The 23,341-nt window shown below is 46.4% G+C and overlaps 1 protein-coding gene across 1 annotated transcript in view; it reads right to left on the bottom strand.

Annotated features, from left to right (window-relative positions):
* mrc2 (mannose receptor, C-type 2) overlaps positions 1–23,341 on the bottom strand; it is a 252,001-nt gene that overhangs the window by 181,762 nt on the left and 46,898 nt on the right. Inside the window, exon 2 of the mRNA XM_067969113.1 lies at positions 6,639–7,022. Within this exon, the coding sequence (XP_067825214.1) occupies positions 6,639–7,022 (384 nt within the window). The remainder of the gene's footprint in view (positions 1–6,638; positions 7,023–23,341) is intronic.

The raw sequence follows: 23,341 nt of genomic DNA, 5'->3' as shown, positions 1-23,341 counted from the left end.
ACCCTGTTCACAGAACCATTAACTGGGAGGTCTTCAGCTCCCCCACTCTATGTGTTGGTTCAGTTTGCTCCACCAGGCCATTCCCCCCGACACTGTCGGTACCTCTGTTTCTGCAGGCTCACTCCTGAGCAATCCTTTGAGAGTTGTGGAAGCTTGGCGAGTTTACAGAGACTGGAGTTGAACTCTTGAAAGGAACATGGTGTGGGTAACAACGTGTGATGTCACTCCAGGCCTGCTCTAGACTGCCTCAATAAGTTTCCTGACTTAACACAGCAGCACCGTTCTGATGAGGTGTTTGGCAAATCTGGAACTGTGTCGGAACAATCCCATGGCTGCACCCACCGCCCCCCACCCCCAAACAATAAAAGGTTGGCCACACATTTCTTTTTCACGAAGATGACGAGCAAAAACCAATGTCAAGTCTTGTGATCAAGGCCACTGGTTTACAGTGACTGAATAAGTCAAATTCTGTTTCTACGACGTGACATAATAGTAACCCAGAGACATGGAGTAATAATTCAGAGAACGTGAGTTCAAATCCCACCATGGCAGTTTGAGAAGTTGAATTCAGTTTTTTAAAAATATGGAAATGAAAAGCTGGTATCAATAAAAGTGACCATGAAGCTGTCGGATTGTCGTAAAGACCCAACTGGTTCACTAATGTCCTTTAGGGAAGGAAACCTGCCGTCCTTGCTTGCTCTGGGCCTAAATGTGACTCCAGTCCCACACCATCATGGTTGACTCTTAACTGCCCTCTGAAGTGGCCCAGCAAGACACTCAGTTGTATCAAACCTGCTACAAATGCAGCGGTTCAAGAAGATGGCCCACCATGTTATCAGGGCAACCAGAGATGGGCAATAAATGTTGGCCTTGCCAGCGACGTCCACATCCCAAGAATGAATTAAAAAAACATACCAGGATCATCATCGGTGTTTCGGGGCTCACACGCCACGATTCTGCCATTGGGTCCCTAGTTTATTGGTGCTGGAATTTAATTTTTGACGCATGGATTTAAACGATTTTTATAGCGTTTTGCGATCCATTTGCAACTCTCGCCCCTTTCGTGTGAAAATGACTAACCGTCGGTACTGCCCATGTTGGCTAATGTGGCGGATGTTCAGCTGAGGTTTTGCTTTAGTGAGGCTCTCCTAGGACTTTAGCCAGCCCTAAAACCTCCCCAATTTAGTGACGACACTGCTTGAAGTACAGTCCCCACCACCTAAAATGCCCATGTTTAAAACGGGCAGTCGCTAGTATTGGCCAAAACGTGATAACCATTAGCCGTTTGCATTGACGTCAATTTCAAAGTTGGTGGTTACAGCATCTTAAATGTGTTTATTTCGGGCAGAAAGAGCTGTGTTTACTTACTAGTTCACACCTCATTAAGGTGCACTGAATGCAATAATAAGATCGCCTTAATGTTCAAATACCTTTTGTGTCTTTCAGCCCCACTAACCGTCTCTAGATGGTGAGGGGGTGACGGGTTGTACTAAGCACTGACTGCAGTTTAAATAAAGCTGCATATAGCGACATCACTATTCCCGGTCAGAATGGAGATGATTGAGTAATTCCCCCGTCAATCACACCTGGAGCCCGCACTGCTGTAGTTGACTGGGATTGATTTTACGCACACAGTATCATAGTACGTACAGCACAGGAGGAGGCCGTTCGGCCCATCGTGCCTGTACCGGCTCTTTGAAAGAGCTATCCAATTAGTCCCACTCATCTGCTCTTTCCCCACAGCCCTGTAAATTTTTTCCCTTCAAGTATTTGTCCTATTCCATTTTGAAAGTACTATTGAATCTGCTTCCACCGCCCTGAAGCCCATGGGATCCAAGGGAAAGTGGCAACTTGGATCCAAAATTGGTTCAGTGGCAGGAAGCAAAGGGTAATGGTCGACGGATGTTTTTGTGACTGGAAGGCTGTTTCCAGTGGGGTTCTGCAAGGCTCAGTACTAGGTCCCTTGCTTTTTATGATATATATTAATGATTTGGACTTAAATGTAGGGGGCATGATTAAGAAGTTTGCAGATGATACAAAAATTGGCCATGTGGTTGATAGTGAGGAGGAAAGTTGTAGACTGCAGAAAGATATCAATGGACTGATTTGAGGTGATGCATTTTGGTAGATCGAATCGGGCCAGGACCTACTCCATTAATGGTGGGGCGTTGGGGAGAGTTATAGAACAGGGAGATCTCGGAGTACAGGTTCATAGCTCCTTGAAAGTGGAGTCACAGGTGGATAGGGTGGTGAAGAAGGCATTCGGCATGCTTGGTTTCATTGGTCAGGGCATTGGGTGCAGGAGTTGGGATGTCTTGTTGAAGTTGTACAAGACATTAGTGGGGTCATGCTTGGAATACTGTGTACAGTTCTGGTCACCCTATTATAGAAAGGATATTATTAAACTAGAAAGAGTGCAGAAAAGATTTACTAGGATGCTACCGGGACTTGATGGTTTGACTTATAGGGAGAGGTTGGATGGACTGGGACTTTTTTCCCTGGAGAGTGGGGGGTTTGGGGGTGATCTTATGGGGGTCTGTGGAATGGTGAGGGGCATGGATAAGGTGGATGGTCAAGGTCTTTTCCCGGGGGTGGGGGGGGTCTATAACGAGGGGGCATGGATTTGGGGTGGGAGGGGAGAGGTGCAGGGAGGTCCAGAGGGGCAATTTTTTCGCTCAGGGGGTGGTGGGTGTCTGGAGCGAGCTGCCGGAGGCGGTGGTGGAGGCGGGTGCAATTTTGTCTTTTGGAAGGCATTTGGAGGGATGTCGGCCAGGTGCGGGCGGTTGGGACTAGCTTGGTGGTGTGAACTGGGCGGCGTGGACATGTTGGGCCGGGGGGCCTGTTTCCATGTTGTGAACTTCTATTCTATGACTGGTCAGGTGGGCAGAAAAGTGGCAAATGGAATTCAATCCAGAGAAGTGTGAGGTAATGCATTTGGGGAGGGCAAACAAGGCAAGGAAATACACAATAAATGGGAGGATAGGGAGAGGTGTAGAGGAAGTGAGGGACCTTGAAGTGCATGTCCACAGATCCCTGAAGGTAGCAGGACACGTAGATAAAGTGGTTAAAAAGGCATATGGAATACTTTCCTATATTAGCCAAGGCAGAGAATATAAGCGCAGGAAGGTTATGCTGGAACTGTATAAAACATTAGTTAGGCCACAGCTTGAGTACTGCGCACAGTTCTGGTCACCACATCACAGGAAGAATGTAATTGCACTAGAGAGATTGTAATGCAATGTAATTGCATTACAGAAGAGATTTACGAGGATGTTGCCAGGACTGGAGAATTTTAGCTATGAGGAAAGATTGGATAGGCTGGGGTTGTTCTCTTTGGAGCAGAGGAGGCTGAGGGGTGATTTAATTGAGGTGTACAAAATTATGAGGGGCCTAGAAAGAGTGGATAGGAAGGACCTATTTCCCTTAGTAGAGAGTTCAATAACCAGGGGGCATAGATTTAAAGTGATTGGTAGAAGGATTAGAGGGGAGCTGAGGAAAATTTTTTTCACCCAGAGGGTGGTGGGGGTTTGGAACTCACTGCCTGAAAGGATGGTAGAGGCAGAAAACCTCAACTCGTTTAAAAAGTATCCTGATGTATATCTGGCCTACAAGGCTGGAAGACCAAGTGCTGGAAAGTGGGATTAGGCGGGGTCGCTCATTTTCAGCCGGCGTGGACACGATGGGCTGAATGGCCTCCTTCCGTGCTGTAAATTTTCTATGATTCTATGATTCTTTCAGGCAGTGCATTCCAGATCATTTCAACTCGCTGCATAAAATGTTTCCTCATGTTGCCTCTGGCTCTTTTGCCGATCATTTTAAATCTGTGTCCTCTGACCCTTCTGCCACTAGAAACAGTTTTTCCTTATTTACTCCAGCTAAACCATTCCCCTTAACCTTCTCTGTTCTAAGGAGAATAACCCCAGCTTCTCGAGTCTCTCCACATCACTGAAGTCCCTCAGCCCTGGTACCATCATAGTAAATCTCTTCTGCACCATCTCTAAGGCCTTGACATCCTTCCTGAAGTGTGGTGCCCAGAATTGAACACAATACTCCAGCTGAGGACAAACCAGTGTTTTATAAAGGTTTAGCATAACTTCCATGCATTTGTACTCTATGCCTCTATTAATAAAGCCCAAGATCCCATATGCTTTTTTAACAGCCTTCTCAACTTGTCCTGCCACCTTCAAAGATTTGTGTACATGCACCCCCAGGTCTCTGTTCCTGCACCCCCTTTAAAATTGTACCATTTTGTTTACATTGCCTCTCCTCATTCTTCTGACCAAAATACATCACTTCACACTTCTCTGCATTAAATGTCATCTGCCATGTGTCTGGCCATTGCACCAGTCTGTCTATGTCCTCCTGAAGTCTGTTACTATCCTCCACATTATTTGCTACATTTCTGAGTTTCGTGTCATCTGTAAACTTTGAAATTATACCCTCTATACCCAAGTCCAGGTCATTAATATACATCAAAAAGAGCAGTGGTCCTAATACTGACCCCTGGGGAACACCACTGTATAATTCCCTCTGGTCTGAAAAACAACCATTCACCACTACTCTCTGACCCCTAGCCAATTTTGTATCCACACTGCCACTGTACCTTTAGTCCCATGGCCTATAATTTTGCAATTATGTGGTGCTTTATTAAATGCCTTTTGAAAGTCCATATACACAACATCAACCGCGCTACCCTCATCAGCCCTCTCCATTACTTCATCAAAGAACTCAATCAAATAAGTCAAACGCAATTTTCCTTTAACAAATCCGTGCTGACTTTCATTAATTAGCCCATACTTTTCCAAGTGCCAATTAATTTTGTCCCAGGATTATTGTCTCTAAAAGTTTTCCCCACCACTGACATTAGGCTGACTGGCCTATAATTGTCAAGTTTATCCCTCTCCCTTTTTTGAATAGGAATGCAACATTTTCAATCCTCAAGTCTTCCAACACCATATCCAAGGAGGATTGGAAGATTGTGGCCGGAGCCTCTGCAATTTCCACCCCTACTTCCCTCAGTGACCTAGCGTGTATCCCATCTGGACCAGGTGACTTTTCTTCTTTGAGTTATGCCAATCTTTTAAGTACCTCCTCTTTATCTATTTTTATCCTATCCAATATTGCTACTACCTCCTCCTTTACTGCTACATTGTTAGCATCCTCCTCACTAGTGAAGACGGATACAAAGTATTCATTTAGTACCTCAGCCATGCCCTCTCCTTCCACAAGATGATCTCCTTTTTAGTCCCTAATCGGTCCCACACTTTGTTTGACTGCCCTTTTACTATTTATATGTTTATAAAAGACTTTTAGGTTCCCTTTTATGCTAGCCGCCAATCTATTATTATACTTTCTCTTTGCCCCTCTTATTCCCTTTTTTAAGATTTCCTCTGTACTTTCCGTATTCAGCCTGGTTCTCTACTGTATTATGAACGTTATATTTATTATAAGCCTCCTTTTTCTGTTTCATTTTAAGCTCTATATCTCTCGTCATCCGGGGAGCTCTAGCTTTGGATGCCCTTCCTTTCCCCCTGGTAGGGATGTGTCAACTCTGTACCCTGGCCAACTCCTCCTTGAAGGCCTCCCATTGTTCAATTACTGTTTTGCGTAACAATTTTTGATTCCAATCCACCTGGGTAAGATCCCTTTTTAACTCAATGAAATTAGCCCTCCTCCAGTTAAGTATTTTCACATTTGATTGTTCCTTGTCCTTTTCCATAACTATTTTAAACCTAATGATATTATGATCACTGTTCCCCAAATGCTCCCCCACTGAAACATGCTCCACCTGCCTCACTTCATTCCCCAGAATTAGATCCAGCACTCTTTCCTTCCTGGTTGGGCTGGAAACACATTGGTCCAGAAAGTTCCCTTGAACGCATTTCAGAATTCCTTCCCTTTGCCCTTTACACTGTTACTGTCCCAGTCTACATTGGGATAATTGAAGTCCCCCATTATCACTACTCTAAAGTTCTTGCAACTTTCTGAAATTTGCCTGCAAATTTGCTCCTCTATCTCCTTCCCACTGTTTGGTGGCCTATAGTGTACACCCAGTAGCGTAACACCTCCTGTATTGTTCCTTAATTCTAACCAAATAGATTCTGTCTTTGACCCCCTCAACTATCCATCCCTTTCCAGTGCCATAATAGTTTCTTTGATCAATAACCCCCCCCTCTTTTCTTTCCTTCCCTATCTTTCCTGAATACCTTGTAGCCAGGAATATTAAGTACCCAATCCTCCCCTTCTTTGTATTATGTATCTATCCTCCACTCACTGCATTTTGCTGGAGAAATAATCCTGCTGTAGTCTGTTTACTGTAGTTTCGGTCATCGCGTAAATTAAAACTACTAGTCCCGCCCCGCATCCAACTCACTGGGTGATACAGCGGTGTCAATAGTCACTCCGTTTAAATAAAGCTGCAGGTCAGAGTGGAGCTGGAAACAACTGGGCAAAAGGTCACGACACAGAAGGAACATTCTTATTATATAGCACTGTAATAGCGGCACCAACTTACACCAGTCATCGCGTACAGCGGGCAAATCGCGTTGGCACGAACGCACCTGCTTTAAGCGATGGGGACTGTAGAGGAGATCATTAACTAGACTAGACCGTACGGCCACACAGGTATCAAATCTTACCATGATACGGTCGAGCGCACAGGTCCTCGTCAGTGTTGTAAATCCTCCACATATTAGTGCGGGCTGTGCCGGACCCTGGAGCACCGGCTTCAGGCTGCAGGTTCAGGAAGCTGCTGAGCTGACTGCCCAGATTGTTACAATGCCATCGCATCTGGGCGGACTCCTGGTCGCACTCCGTCATACCCAGTGTGGACGCTGTGTCGTTCCTCCTCTGGATGCTCAGGCACTGCTTGGAGCCGAGGTTGAAGAGTCGCAGTCTGGACACCCACTTCCACTGCTGCTGGTCAAAGCTTTCGTTACAGGACAGAGCCAGTCCTACATTGGTGCCCCTGCTCTCCAGGCAGCTCTGAGCTTTCTCACTGTAGATCAGAAATATACTGGGATCTGCAAATCAGAAATACACAATTAAAACAAATGACTAGAGCTCACGTGGGTAGTCTGTGTTCAACAATATCAAACTAGATCACAGCAATATAAAACTGTGGGAATGATATATCAATTATACTATCATACACCCAGAGCTCAGCGCCGTGTACAAAATGCACCATCAGCCATATGTATACTGTACCATCACACATGGATTGCTCAGGTGTGTTTAGATACTGCATTGTTATACTGTTATGTCAATAGCCATACAGAGCACAGCCCAGGGGAGACAATATATTACACATTCCATACCCACACAGCCCAGGGCAGTGTACATACTACAAGGAAGGGTGGGTTACAGTGGTCAGATACAGGTTGACATGGTGCACTGGCCATCTGAGCCATCCTGGGATCCTCCTCACCAGGGAATGGGTGAGGGGAATAAATGAAACACATTACTCATGGGGGTGAGGCTAATTCCTGACTGCAATCCCCCTAAGAACCCGGTGATGCGCTAGCAGAAGGCTGTGCAGATCTGATGGGGGTAATATTAACCGAACCTCCCCGAGCACAAGACAAGCCTGTTTGGCCCTTTAAGCCCACTGCATCCAGGGCCCATATCTGATTATTCTATTCTGGACTCCCTTTCTCCCTTACTAAAATTTGTAGATTCCCACCTCAGGGAACACTAAGTGCCTTTCCCTGCAACAAATCAGTGCTCTTAATATCTGTACAAGAAAGAAAGAAAGACAGACTTGCATTTATATAGCACCTTTCATGACCTCAGAACTTTACAACCATTGAAGCGTAGTCACTGTTGTAATGTATGAAACGCGGCAGCCAATTTGCGCACAGCAAGATCCCACAAACAACATAACCAGATCACGATGTTGGTTGAGGGATAATATTGGCCAAGACACTGGGGAGAACCCCCCTGCTCTTTGAATAGTGCCGTGGGATCTTTTACACCCACCCGAGGGGGCAGGCAGGGCATCGGTTTAACATCTCGTCTGAAAGCTGACACCTCCAACAGTGCAGCACTCCCTCAGTACTACATTGAAGTGTCAGGGTAGTTTCTGAGCTCAAGAGTCTGGCGTGGGGTTTGAACCCACAACCTACTGACTCCGAGACGAGAGTGCTACCAACTGAGCAAACCGGGCAGGATGTGAAACAGGCAGCCAACCCAATCCCATCAGTTTCCCGCCGGACCGGATAGGTTAAAATCACCCCCTACCCCCGATGTCTACATGCCTAGCACACACCGGTCACACACTCAATATACTGCAGCATTTTCACAGCATTCCCGAGTTAGTATCCATCACAGCAGCTTCTATGCTGCCTGTTTATTTGTACAGTAGACAGTACGTTCCCTCTGTTTACACAGCTTATAATCTAATAGCTTACTCTGTCCAAAGGCTTCCCAATGGCTCGGTCTATATCTCAGGATATTCCTGATGCAGCCATTGCCTCAGTCTGGGGCGCATCACTTCTCTAAAAGAGACGATAGAGACATTAAAGTGAGGCCCCGTCTGCCCTCTCAGGTGGACGTAAAAGATCCCATAGTACTATTTCGAAGAGCAGGGGAGTTCTCCCCGGTGTCCTGGCCAATATTTATCCCTCAGCCAACATCATTAAAAAAACAGATTTTGTGGTCATTATCTTTCTTTATTGGTGAAAAGGATACTCTCAGTAGTGCATCCCCATGGATAGGAAATGTGAGCTCACATTAGCTAAACATTAAAATGTAACAAACAGGAAACTGGTAGGAACAAACTATGGGAATTCTGATGTTTACCCAGTTGACTGTATTTTGTTTCATGTCAGTTTGTCTTTTTTTAATGTTTCAGCCCCAAACCACAAAGTTAGAGACCTCCTGCTGTGGGTTTGGGCTTCTTCCTCTGGATTTGCGTTGCTAGAAGTTGCGGGCACCTGAAAATGCAGCTTTTTGTTAAAAATGGGCACTGCCACTGAGGGATGCCAACTCTGGTTGGACGCATTCCTGGAGGTTGCATCACATGACCTCCCGTCTCCAACTGCCCTGCCCGCCACACGCCTGCCATTGGTTGCCTGGCACGTCCATCCTCGCGGTGTCCCGCCTTCCCCCACCAATTGGAAAGCGAACAGACTCTCCATTATCTGATTGGCTGATAGCCAAGAATCAGCCAAACAGCCATTTTGCTCCCCCATCTCCAATATTTTTATAAAAGTGTTCAAACAAAAAAGAAAACAATTTTTTTAATGCCCCTATGATTTCTCTCCCGGTTGCTGCTCGCAGCAGTGCCCTGGAGATTAACCTTCAATTCCTGGAGACACCAAGGCAAACTTGGGGGGTTGGCAACCCTACTGTCACTTCATTACTAAACCACATTTTTTGTAGTGTTTGAAAACAAAGACATGGGCGATAAAGAGAGGTCAGTGGCCCTGTGATGTCATTATAGTTGCCTAAACCCTCGTGGATTATCCTGAAGTCTCCAGGGATTAAAGATTAATCTCACGGACCCTGCAATCTGAGAGAAAAATCATTTTTAAAAATCCGGGATGGGAAAAAAGGCTGTTTCACTGACAGTCAAGAATCATCCAATCGGGTAATGAAGAGCCTGTTCGCTTCCCAATTGGACGCAGGAAGGCAGAGCACCGAGAGGATGGACATGTTGGGTGACCAATGGTGGTAGTGTGGGACGGGGTGATTGGGGGTCGTGTGGTGAAACCTCCAGGAATACATCCAACTAATGCTGGCAACTCTACATGTTATCGATAATAACCACCCTGGAAAAATGTGGAAACTTTAAACCTCACCCAAAAGTGAGAGAATTATAACACAAGTGTGGACACTGAAAGCTGCATGTGACTTCCAGGGTTGGCTACTTCAGACTTGCTCCTAGGTCAAGCTGAAGAAGCAGCCCCCGTTAAAGGAACGGAGCCTCTCCAGGATGCAAGCAGCTCCTCCTCCATCATGACATCACTGAAGTTGTCCTTTGGTGCTAAGCAAATCTAAATGGACTCTGCATCCCTCCCTGCAACAGATCAGACACCAAACTCCACCTCATTTGATGTCCAGGAAGAGCAAGCAGCTTTGGTGGTAATTCGAGGGCAGGTCTGGAGCTTGCCTTCTCAGCGAACGAATGTGCACAATATGCTGTTGCTTCTATGAAGAACATACTGAAGGATCTGGGGGCACGATGGGTTATTACCTCACATCATAAATTTGCCTTTGCATTAATGGTTAAACTGACTCACAAGCATAAGCTGGGGAACAATGATGTGTATTGGGTGATATACACTGCAAACTCTCCTTTATTCAGATGTGAGAGAGAGCGAGAAAAAGACAGAGAGAAAGATAAAGATAGAGATAGAGAGAAAGAGAGAGAAAAGAAAGGAGGGAAGGAAGAACTGGTATACACATACACATATATATACATATATCATCTTATTACATTCTCATGACATCCCAATGTATTGCACAGTCAATGAATTACTTTTGCAGTGCAGTCACTATTGTTTTGTTGGAAAACACAGCAGCCAAATTATGCAGAGCGAGGAAAATGAGATAAACGGCCTGTTGATCTTTCAGAGAAATATTGACCAGGGCACTTGGAGAATTCCCTGCTCTTCTTTGAATAGTCCCATGGAATATTTTACATTTGGGAGGGGAGACAGGACCTCAGTTTGTCTCGTCTAAAAGACGGCACCTCCGACAATGCAACACCCCCCCCAGTACTGCGCTGGAGTGTCGACCTAGATTATCGTTCGAATCCATAGACACCAATCTGACACTTAAATGTTAATATATGCCCGTTAGACATACTAGTTTGACTGGTTAAAGCATTAAGTATCTGATCCATACAGACCAGGGAGGTCCCAGGCTTGATCCCTTGCCTGTGCTGAGTTAGCTGATCACAGGCTGAGTACCCGTAACTCGTCACGGGTACGGTAGCATAGTGGTTATGTTACTGGGCTAGTAATCCAGAGGCCTGGACTAAAATCCAAAGTCATGAGTTCAAATCCCGCCACGGCAGCTGGCAAATTTAAATTCAATTAATTAAATTCAATTAATTAAATAAAAAAAAATCTGGAATTAAAATGCTAGTATCAGTAATGATGGCCATGAAACTACCGGATTGTCGTAAAAACCCATCTGGTTCACTAATGTCCTTCAGGGAAGGAAGCCTGCCGCCCTTACCCGGTCTGGCCTATATGTGACTCCAGACCCACAGCAATGTGGTTGATTCTTAATTGCCCTCTGAAATGGCCTAGCAAGCCACTCAGTTGTAAAATCTCGCTACGAAAAGTCATAATAAGAATAAAACCGGACGGACCACCCGGCATCGGACCACTAGGCACCGGACACGACAACGGCAAAACACCAAGCCCAGTCGACCCTGCAAGGTCCTCCTTACTAACATCTGGGGACTTGTGCCAAAATTGGGAGAGCTGTCCCACAGACTAGTCAAGCAACAGCCTGACATAGCCATACTCACAGAATCATATCTTTCAGCCAACGTCCCAGACTCTTCCATCACCATCCCTGGGTATGTCCTGTCCCACCGGCAGGACAGACATACCAGAAGTGGCGGTACAGTGATATACAGTCAGGAGGGAGTGGCCCTGGGAGTCCTCAACATTGACTCTGGACCCCATGAAATCTCATGGCATCAGGTCAAACAAGGGCAAGGAAACCTGCTGCTGATTACCACCTACCGTCCTCCCTCAGCTGATGAATCAGTCCTCCTCCATGTTGAACACCACTTGGAGGAAGCACTGAGGGTAGCAAGGGCACAAAATGTACTTCTGGGTGGGGGACTTCAATGTCCATCACCAAGAGTGGCTTGGCAGCACCACTACTGACCGAGCTGGCCGAGTCCTGAAGGACATAGCTGCTAGACTGGGCCTGCGGCAGGTGGTGAGCGAACCAACACGAGGGAAAAACTTACTTGACCTCGTCCTCACCAATCTACCTGTCGCAAATGCATCTGTCCATGACAGAATTGGTAGGAGTGACCACCACACAGTCCTCGTGGAGATGAAATCCTGTCTTCGCACTGAGGACACCATCCAACGTGTTGTGTGGCACTACCACCGTGCTAAATGGGATAGATTCAGAACAGATCAAGCAGCTCAAAACTGGGCATCCATGAGGCGCTGTGGGCCATCAGCAGCAGCAGAATTGTATTCCAGCACAATCTGTAACCTCATGGCCCGGCATATTCCTCACTCTACCATTACCAACAAGCCAGGGGATCAACCCTGGTTCAATGAGGAGTGTAGAAGAGCATGCCAGGAGCAGCACCAGGCATACCTAAAAATGAGGTGCCAACCTGGTGAAGCTACAACTCAGGACTACATGCATGCTAAACAGCGGAAGCAACATGCTATAGACAGAGCTAAGCGATTCCACAACCAACGGATCAGATCAAAGCTCTGCAGTCCTGCCACATCCAGTCGTGAATGGTGGTGGACAATTAAACAACTAACGGGGGGAGGAGGAGGCTCTGCAAACATCCCCATTCTCAATGATGGCGGAGTCCAGCACGTGAGTGCAAAAGACAAGGCTGAAGCGTTTGCAACCATCTTCAGCCAGAAGTGCCGCGTGGATAATCCATCTCAGCCTCCTCCCGATATCCCCACCATCACGGAAGCCAGTCTTCGGCCAATTCGATTCACTCCACGTGATATCAAGGAACGGCTGAGTGCACTGGATACAGCAAAGGCTATGGGCCCCGACAACATCCCAGCTGTAGTGCTGAAGACTTGTGCTCCAGAACTAGCTGCGCCTCTAGCCAAGCTGTTCCAGTACAGCTACAACACTGGCATCCACCCGACAATGTGGAAAATTGCCCAGGTATGTCCTGTCCACAAAAAGCAGGACAAATCCAATCCGGCCAATTACCGCCCCATCAGTCCACTCTCAATCATCAGGAAAGTGATGGAAGGTGTCGTCGACAGTGCTATCAAGCGGCACTTACTCACCAATAACCTGCTCACCGATGCTCAGTTTGGGTTCCGCCAGGACCACTCGGCTCCAGACCTCATTACAGCCTTGGTCCAAACATGGACAAAAGAGCTGAATTCCAGAGGTGAGGTGAGAGTGACTGCCCTTGACATCAAGGCAGCATTTGACCGAGTGTGGCACCAAGGAGCCCTCGTAAAATTGAAGTCAATGGGAATCAGGGGGAAAACTCTCCAGTGGCTGGAGTCATACCTAGCACAAAGGAAGATGGTAGTGGTTGTTGGAGGCCAATCATCTCAGCCCCAGGGCATTGCTGCAGGAGTTCCTCAGGGCAGTGTCCGAGGCCCAACCATCTTCAGCTGCTTCATCAATGACCTTCCCTCCATCATAAGGTCAGAAATGGGGATGTTCGCTGATGACTGCACAGTGTTCAGTTCCATTCGCAACCCCTCAGATAATGAAGCAGTCCGAGCCTGCATGCAGCAAGACCTGGACAACATCCAGGCTTGGGCTGATAAGTGGCAAGTAACATTCGCGCCAGATAAGTGCCAGGCAATGACCATCTCCAACAAGAGAGAGTCTAACCACCTCCCCTTGACATTCAACGGCATTACCATCGCTGAATCCCCCACCATCAACATCCTGGGGGTCACCATTGAACAGAAACTTAACTGGACCAGCCATATAAATACTGTGGCTACGAGAGCAGGTCAGAGGCTGGGTATTCTGCGGCGAGTGACTCACCTCCTGACTCCCCAAAGCCTTTCCACCATCTACAAGGCACAAGTCAGGAGTGTGATGGAATACTCTCCACTTGCCTGAATGAGTGCAGCTCCAACAACACTCAAGAAGCTCGACACCATCCAAGATAAAGCAGCCCGCTTGATTGGCACCCCATCCACCACCCTAAACATTCACTCCCTTCACCACCGGCGCACTGTGGCTGCAGTGTGCACCATCCACAGGATGCACTGCAGCAACTCGCCAAGGCTTCTTCGACAGCACCTCCCAAACCCGCGACCTCTACCACCTAGAAGGACAAGGGCAGCAGGCGCATGGGAACAACACCACCTGCACGTTCCCCTCCAAGTCACACACCATCCCGACATGGAAATATATCGCCGTTCCTTCATTGTCGCTGGGTCAAAATCCTGGAACTCCCTTCCTAACAGCACTGTGGGAGAACCGTCACCACACGGACTGCAGCGGTTCAAGAAGGCGGCTCACCACCACCTTCTCGAGGGCAATTAAGGATGGGCAATAAATGCCGGCCTTGCCAGCGACGCCCACATCCCGTGAACGAATATTAAAAAAAAAGCCAGAGTGGCAGCTAGGACGCTAAATGGCCTTAGTGCCCCCAGGTTCCCTACTGCTGATCCCACACATGCATGCAGCAGTGATATGGACTGGATCAGGTCCGGCTGTGACGCCATATGGTGGAATAACCTGCCAACACTCACCGTATATGCTGGCATGTGAAGACTTGCTGTTTGGCTGAGCTGCCTGAGGACGATTTGCACCTGGAGAACTCTACCTCAGCCAGGAGTCTTCAGGAGACAAATATGGTGGGGAAAGGAGCATAAAACTGACACTCTGCTCGATGGGAACTTCTTTTTCTCCTCGTTTGCACCGTTTTTGGGTGGTCACAACCCAGCTCCTGGTGGGTGCGAGTTCACAGCAGAAACTGCCCTTAATTCAGCATTAGGTTGGCAACCTCATTCAGTTGGCACTAGATTACATAGACTCTACAACTCAGAAACAGGCCATTCGGCCCAATTGTTCTACGCCAGTGTATATACCCCACTTGAGCCTCCTCCCTCCCTAATTACCTCTTCCCACCCTGCTCCCCTACCCCTTCTATTCCTTTCTCCTTCACGTGTGCATCAAGCTTCCCCTTAAATGTGCCAGTGCGTGGTCTGGTAAATGTGCAGTAAGGGTTGAGCACACTTCTGCCATTTGGGTTGTTGATGGAGCTCCACCCTGTATCTCAGGTCAGATACCTGCTCTCTTTTTCTCAGGACTTATTTTCTTCCCAAATTCCCCCCACCCACGAGTGACTTGACTCCTTTTTGTACTATTTCCAGGCAGCTTTATCCATATGTTAGCTTCGACAGTAATTGTTGGTAGGCTTTGCGACTAGAAGGGGCATCACATGCTCACTTCCAGCAGGGTCACCGAACAGCGATGATTTTTCCCCTCCCTAATACAAGACTGTTTGGTCTGTATGGCTCAGGCATTCACTGAGGTTGAACTCAGTGAGGCATTGTAGGTGCCCAGAGCTACCTGCCAGATGCCAACACTGGGTGTCCATAGTGGAGGAATATTCTACCAATGAAATCCCTCATAAGTGTATGTCTGCTTAGTTCAATTGAGTCAGGAAGTTGAGTCCAAGCCCCAATCCAGGCCGATACCTCAGTACAGCACAGAGGGAGTGCTCCAACATCAGAAATACCGTCCCTCAAATGAGACGTTAAATTGTGGCCCCATCTGCATTTTGAAAGGGATGTAAATTATCTCACGGCACTATTTGAGCAGCAGGGAGTTCTCCCCCATCTGCTACCACCAAAAACAGGTTACCTGGTGATTCATCTCATTACTGACTGTGGGGATTTTGCTGTGTGCAAAGTGGAATTTGCTAAATAACAGCAATCACTGCATTTCAAAGTAATTCATCAAATGTGAGAAGACACTATGTCCTGGCCAAAATGTTCCCTCAACCACCACCATCAAAAACAGATTAACTGGTCATTCATTCATTCGCTGTTTGTGGGACCTTGCTGTGAGCAAAATTGGCTACTGTGTTGGTCTACATTTAACAGTGACTGCACTCCCAGAATGGTTGTAAAGCACTTTGGGAGGTGTAGAAATGCAAGTCTTTCTTCCTTCATCCCTTAATGAGCAAAAATTGCATCTCTCCCTACCCCTACCTAAACTAAACAACAAACGCAGCAAATTAAAAGAAGTGAACAAACAGTCTCATAACCAGTATTGTACACCTTGAACAAGACATGTGAACAGATACATGTCTGGCAAACTAACCCGGTACACGTGTGCTGTAAGCTGGTAAAGGGGTCTACGCCCGCAACAGCAGGGAATGCAGACTCAAGAACAGCTGTCTAGAAACACCAGGCACGTCCCACACAAACGCTGCCAATCACCTGCACAAGCCCCATTCAGTCCCTGCACAATTGGTCTACCAGAATATTTGCCAACATTTGCTGAACAGTAACTGTAGACCAGAGGAGATCCATTGATAGTTTGGGGAGGAGGAGGAGGGGGTAATAGTAATAATTTGGAATGGGAGGTGGGGAAAAGCTCCTCAGGAACTGCTAAAATATAAACAGCAACACCTCTTGAATAATTACTCAACATCAATTTTTTAAGCAAACACTGAGGCACATTCTCAAAATTTGGATGATGCGTCTGCAAATTTGAACTCTAGACAGTCTTTAATGCGGAGTGTACTTGCTGAATCTATGCCAGTGTCTCCATCACGCTCTGTGAAATGTGAGGCAGAATCTAAAATGCTGTTCTTTTTTAAACCAAGGAGAGGGCAAAGGACCTAGTGCAGGACACCACACAGGTCGTAAACAGTAGGAGAGACGACAAGGTCATTCAAGTTCAGTGTTTGGTTTTTAAAACCCGCTGATGGATCTTGGGGTTTCACCACACAACACAGAGGTAAAGGTTTCCTCTCTGTGATGGCCAGTAAGCAGCCTGGCCTATTGCGGCCAGTATTCAGCACAAAGCCATCCAATGGAGTCAAACTGGTGCTTACACTGCTCAATGGCAATGCAACATGTGGAAAACGGAGCGAGATGCTCGACAACCCCTTCATCCTCGGAGAAGGTCAAGAGAGTCCTGAGCACGAGGAGTTAGCACAGGAACTCGACCATCGGCTACCAAACTATAAGCGTTGAGCATGGGCAGGACCCCCTCTAAAACTCACAAATATTAACAGCAATGTACAGGTCCATTGATGACTGACTTGCTATGCAGCAGGTGATGTGAAGGTATTATTTTGTGAGGCATAGTTCAGTCTGCTGGGTTTTTTGGCCCATAACTTTCCTCCCATCTTCTCCAAAAGAAACCAGGTTATGATGACATCATTCCACAGGCTGCCCTCTGATACCTTGCCCACGTGCCAATCTTCGTATTTAAACTTAGACGGTGATAGTCAGCACATGATTCAATTGGGGGGGGGGGGGGGCGGGGATGATTACAGCTGAGCCCGATCTTGTCCAAACTCTGTGACATCCAGTTTCCAGCAGGAATCCTGCTTATTGACCAAGAACAGGCCAAATGTAGCATCACTAACTCCACTCCACCCCTCCGCCACCCCCTCGCCAGCTGAGAACAGGTAGCTTAGCAGAGGCTGGTGATCAAACCAGGGGCCTTGCTGGTCTGTAAAGCTCAGTTCCACGGTGGGCAATGTATTTACTAACTGAACCACCCGGAGAGATCACACCCTCTCACTCCTACAGTGCTACGCTCCAGTTGCTGCTGACAGAATTTCTAATGTTGAGGTTCTGTAGTTCCTACATTACAACAGTGACTACATTTCAAAAGTACATCATTGGCTGTAAATCGCTTTGGGACGTCTTGAGAGCGTGAAAGGCACTATATAAATGCAAGTCTTTCTTAATTTGCCAAAATCAACACTTACGATGTATGATACATGGTAAGATCAGGCTGCAGAGTCCAATTGAAGGTGACTTGCCTTTTTTCTCAATATACACATTGCAGAATGCACCATGCAAAGTGTGCACAATATAAAGAACAAGGCAAATAGCATAGATGCATTTAAGGGGAAGCTAGATAAGCACATGAGGGAGAAAGGAATAGAAGGATATGCTGATAGGGTGAGATGAAGTAGGGTGGGAGGAGTCTCGTGTGGAGCATAAACACCGGCATAGACCAGTTGGGCGAATGGCCTGTTTCTGTGCTGTAGAGTCGATGTAACTCGATTAAAGGGACAATAATAGTGATTTGAACCGAAGATTAGTCTGCAGTATTACCTTGATTCACAGTCTGCGCAGTGATATGCATTAACTTAGAGCTAGTCACTGTTTTTACTTTGGAAATGCGGCAGCCAATTTGCACACAGCAAGGTGCCACAAACAGCAATGTGATAATGGCCAGATAACTAGTCAGAGATGAAGGAATGTTGAAGTGAAAGAAATGTAATTAGTTTGAGGGTATGAAATCTCTCCATTTTCCTCTGTGTGCCCCAGTCTGCCTGAGTGCAGTTACTAACGCCAGCCATGGCTCAATGGGTAGCACTCTTGTCTCTTAGCCAGAAGCTTGTAGGTTCAAGACCCACTCCAGGGACTTGAGCACAAAATCCAGGCCGACACTCCAGTGCAGTACTGAGGGAGCGCTGCACTGTCTTTCGGATGAGGCGTTAAACCGAGGCCCCGTCTGCCCTCTCCGGTGCTCATAAAAGATCCCCTGGCACTATTTTAAAGAAAAGCAGGGGAGTTCTCCACGGTGTCCTGGCCAATATTTATCCCTCAACCAACAACACTAAAATCAGATTATCTGGTCATTATCACATTGCTGTTTGTGGCACCTTGCTGTGTGCAAATTGGCTGCCGCATTTCCAAAGTAAAAACAGTGACTACAATTCAAAATTGTCTGTGAAGCGCTTTGAGACATCCTGACATTGTGAAAGGCGTTATATAAATGCAAGTCTTTCTTTTTACCAACATGTAACCAATAGGGCAGGCAGGCGACCTTCTCCTTGAAGTTCTCCAGTGCCACTGCGAGCCAGCCACCAGGACTAAGTTAGACCATCCTTTACAAACAATATAATGTAAGAATATCCATGTTCACTCCAACACGGTAACACAGTAATGGTCCTTCTTTCCAGTGGGCCATTCCGAACTACGACCTTCAGTTAACAACTGCAAAACCAAAGTGGGCCTTTGGCAGCTAAAAGTCAAACACAACATGATGGAAAGGAGAGAAACCTACACCAAAATAAGCAGAGCCGGCCTGTATGGGGAGGGAAGAATGCAAGCATTTAGGTCTCATTGGTACGTAAATGCTACAAAGGATATTGCTTATAGAAAGTAGGATGGCTGAACTCAAGCTGGGGGAACTGAGCCAATTTGGGATCCAGCTGAAATTCCTATTGGTTCTAAGAGCCAAAGAGAGAATTGGCCCCTAGCAGAGATTGTAGCATCCTGACATCACACGCGATAGGGTAGATAGAGAGAAACTATTTCCTCTGTTGGGGGAATCCAGAACAAGGGGGCATAATCTTAAAATTAGAGCTACACCATCCAGGAGTGAAATCGGGAAGCACGTTTTCACACAAATGATTGTGGAAATCTGAAACTCTCCCCACCAAAAGGTTGCGGATGCTGGGGGTCATTTGAACCTTTCAAGATTAAATCAATAGATTTTTGTTAGGTAAGGAATATGGAGCAAAGACAGGTAAATGGAGTTAAGGTACACAGAATGGCGGAACAGGCTTGAGGGGCTGAATGGCCTACTCCTGTTCCAATGTTCTTAGCACTAGAATCACTGCAGTCAGATGTGCCAATGGGAAAATACATTGGGATAAGCAGTACGACTGGCCATAAAGTGGATCCATAAATTAGCATTGGTGCCTGCTGGTACCTACTTGGCTACAGTCACAGTGCCATTGTGCTCAGTCCTGGTTTGTCTTTGCCCAGTGCAAGCTCAGTCCTGAATAACGTTAGTGACAACATTTGAAAAACTGCCTTCGAAAAGTTGGTTTCCTGCCTGATCACTTGAGAGTTAGAAGCTGAAGCTTATAGTGACACAGAAAGGAGCACAGGCTTTGGGAAGGAAAGGGAAATTTGTGTAGTTTAAAAAAATACCTTCCAACTTTCTGTTAGTTCTTCAACTGCCCCAATTTTATTCTCTTTCATTTTCCACTGTCCAGCTTAATTTTCATAGCTCCCCTCCCCTCCGTTTCTGTTCAGTTTCACCGTCATTATGAGGGGCTTTGATAGAGCAAGTGGGGAGAAACTGTTTCTTCCAGCAAGTGGGCCAGTGACATGAGGTCTTGGATTTAAAATAATTGGCAAAAGAACCAGAGGGAAAATAAGGAGAAATATTTTCACACAGAGGGTTGTTAAGATCTGGAACACACTACCTGACAGGGTGGTGGAATCAGATTCCATAGGAACTTCCAAAAGTGATTGGACATGTAGTTGAAGAGGACTAATTTGCAGGGTTATGGGGGAAACACTGGGGTGCAGGACTAAATTGGACAGTTTTTTCAAAGAGCCGGCAGAGGCACGTCGGGCCGAATGGCCTCCTTCTGTGCTGTAAGATCCTGTGATTTCCTCCTTCATTCTTTTTTGTGACATTTGCAAAATTATTCACTTTCTTGGAGCTTCTGCCAATATCCCTGCACCACTTGTCTTGTCTGCCGATCACCGATACGACTCAACTTTGATTACTAGCCGTGAGCAGCAGCAAGTGCCAAAAGTCCACAGCCCACTCCTTTTATATAAAAGGGACACAGCCCGTACTATGAACGGCCATTTAAAAATACGGAGGCAAAAACTTGGGACGGATTAAAACTGAAGGGAGACATGGAATTGAAGATCAAAATCCTCACCGTTTACACTCAAATAAAATACCATTAGGGGAAAAATTATATAGTAAAGGCCGCAACTGCCTAACATTTAGACGTCCATGGGATCCGTCGTTACTCAAACAATGAGTTTCTACCCCTGGTATGTGTTTAATGATTTGATAAAGGTTAAAGTAAAGGGAAGAGCAGGAGAGTTCTCCCCAGAGGCCTGGCCAATATTCATCCCTCAACTAACACCAATAAAATGAAACAAATTATTTGCTCATTTATCTCATCGCTGTTTGTGGGACCTTGCTGTGCGCATATTGGCTGCTGCATTTTCAACATTACAATGGTGACTACACTTCAAAAGTACTTCATTGGCTGTAAAGCGCTTTGGGACGTCTTGAGGTCGTGAAAGGCGCTATATAAATGCAAGTTCTTTCTGATTTACTTTATTTGGTGGGAGGGGCTGTACTTTGGTTCATTCGACCAGACAGCCTGAAGCTGAAGAGGTTCCTAATTAGGAGTCGGGATGTTTTCTTGGTGAATTCGCCCATTCGCTGAGGGAGAAGGGTTCGAATTCTATCTCCAGATGTCAGAATATTATAGAAAGGTTTGGAGATACACGATCTCTCTGCTTGCGCCAAGGTCAAGTGTTATCATGACAACATTTTTTCCATACTGGAATGAAGTAACCTATGAGAAGCCCAGAGTGTAAGAAAGCAGTGAGCAAGTCTTTAACCCATCGAGGCCACACATTACGGGGCATCAGGCCTATCTTGGGCTCTATTCTACTTACTTAATTTCTTGAGGGAAACCTCTAAATTAATGCAAGTCTCTTCAGGGAACCATTACGCAGGGGGTGGAGCAGGTGGGGGTGGAGTGGACGAGGAGAATTTATCTAGCTTGCCATCTCTTGAGGTTTGTTAATTTCATATTCATGTCTTCCAGTTCTGTTCACAATCCAACTGAAAGGACTTGCTCACATTCATGATATTCATCCTTCTAAGTATTTTAACAGACTGGATTATGTGCCCCCCTCAATCTTTTAGCCAATCAAAACAATTCAGTTCTATGAGTGGCTCTTCATAAGTTATGTCCCCCAATCAGCCTAGTTCAATCTTTCCAATGCATTTATGTCCTTTTCCAAGATTTTTTTGGATCAACCCCATTTGTCTGATAAACATGGTAATGGGTTTCCATGCGTAAGAATCTCCAAATCAAGTCACTGAGAAACCCACATAGGTAGAGTTTCTATTTGCCCAATTTGGAGTGCACTTACCCAAGTTGGGAGACCTCAAGTGCAAGTTGTCAAGAGACAAGGCCTAAAGGCTCCCAAATGCACAAAGACCATTGGTGGGGTGCACCTGACTTCACAGCCTATCAGCCCATGGCACTGGAAATCTTCCTGCTGGTGGCAAGATCATCGTAAGTTCTGGCATTGCCTTGCAGGGTTATCTGCAGCTAAGAATCTTAGTCCCCGTGATGGGCTTATTGCTCCAGGTCTTCTTAATGAGCCAGGTGTTTAAAATGATAAAGGGTAGATACAGAGAAACTATTTTCTCTGGTGGGGGAATCCAGAACAATCTTACAATTAGAGCTAGGCCATCGCGTGTGAAATCAGGAAGCATTTTTCCACACAAAGGGTAGCGGAAATCTGGAACTCTCCCCACCAAAAGGCTGTGGATGCTGGAGGTCAATTGACATTTTTAAGTCTGAGATTGATAGATTTTTGTTAGGTAAGGATAGCAAGGGATTATGGATCTTATTTTTGTGTGTTCGTAAAGGCATTTAGAGTCATAGAGTCATAGAGTTATACAGCACGGATAGAGGCCCTTCGGCCCATCGTGTCCGCGCCGGCCATCAGCCCTGTCTACTCTAATCCCATATTCCAGCATTTGGTCCGTAGCCTTGCATGCTATGGCATTTCAAGTGCTCATCCAAATGCTTCTTGAATGTTGTGAGGGTTCCTGCCTCCACAACCCTTTCAGGCAGTGAGTTCCAGACTCCAACCACCCTCTGGGTGAAAAAGTTCTTTCTCAAATCCCCTCTAAACCTCCCGCCTTTTACCTTGAATCTATGTCCCCTTGTTATAGAACCCTCAACGAAGGGAAAAAGCTCCTTAGTATCCATCCTATCTGTGCCCCTCATAATTTTGTACACCTCAATCATGTCCCCCCTCAGCCTCCTCTGCTCCAAGGAAAACAAACCCAATCTTCCCAGTCTCTCTTCATAGCTGAAGCGCTCCAGCCCTGGTAACATCCTGGTGAATCTCCTCTGCACCCTCTCCAAAGCGATCACATCCTTCCTGTAGTGTGGCGACCAGAACTGCACACAGTACTCCAGCTGTGGCCTAACCAGTGTTTTATACAGCTCCATCATAACCTCCTTGCTCTTATATTCTATGCCTCGGCTAATAAAGGCAAGTATCCCATATGCCTTCTTTACCACCTTATCTACCTGTTCCGCCGCCTTCAGGGATCTGTGAACTTGCACACCAAGATCCCTCTGACCCTCTGTCTTGCCTAGGGTCCTCCCATTCATTGTGTATTCCCTTGCCTTGTTAGTCCCTCCAAAGTGCATCACCTCGCACTTTTCCGGGTTAAATTCCATTTGCCACTGTTCCGCCCATCTGACCAACCCATCTATATCGTCCTGCAGACTGAGGCTATCCTCCTCGCTATTTACCACCCTACCAATTTTTGTATCATCAGCGAACTTACTGATCATACCTTTTACATTCATATCCAAGTCATTAATGTAGACCACAAACAGCAAGGGACCCAGCACCGATCCCTGTGGTACCCCACTGGCCACAGGCTTCCAGTCACA

The sequence above is a fragment of the Heptranchias perlo genome, chromosome 30 (genome assembly GCF_035084215.1).
Source record: "Heptranchias perlo isolate sHepPer1 chromosome 30, sHepPer1.hap1, whole genome shotgun sequence".
NCBI classification, from domain to species: Eukaryota; Metazoa; Chordata; class Chondrichthyes; order Hexanchiformes; family Hexanchidae; genus Heptranchias; species Heptranchias perlo.
This window is presented reverse-complemented; position numbering and strand designations above follow the sequence as displayed.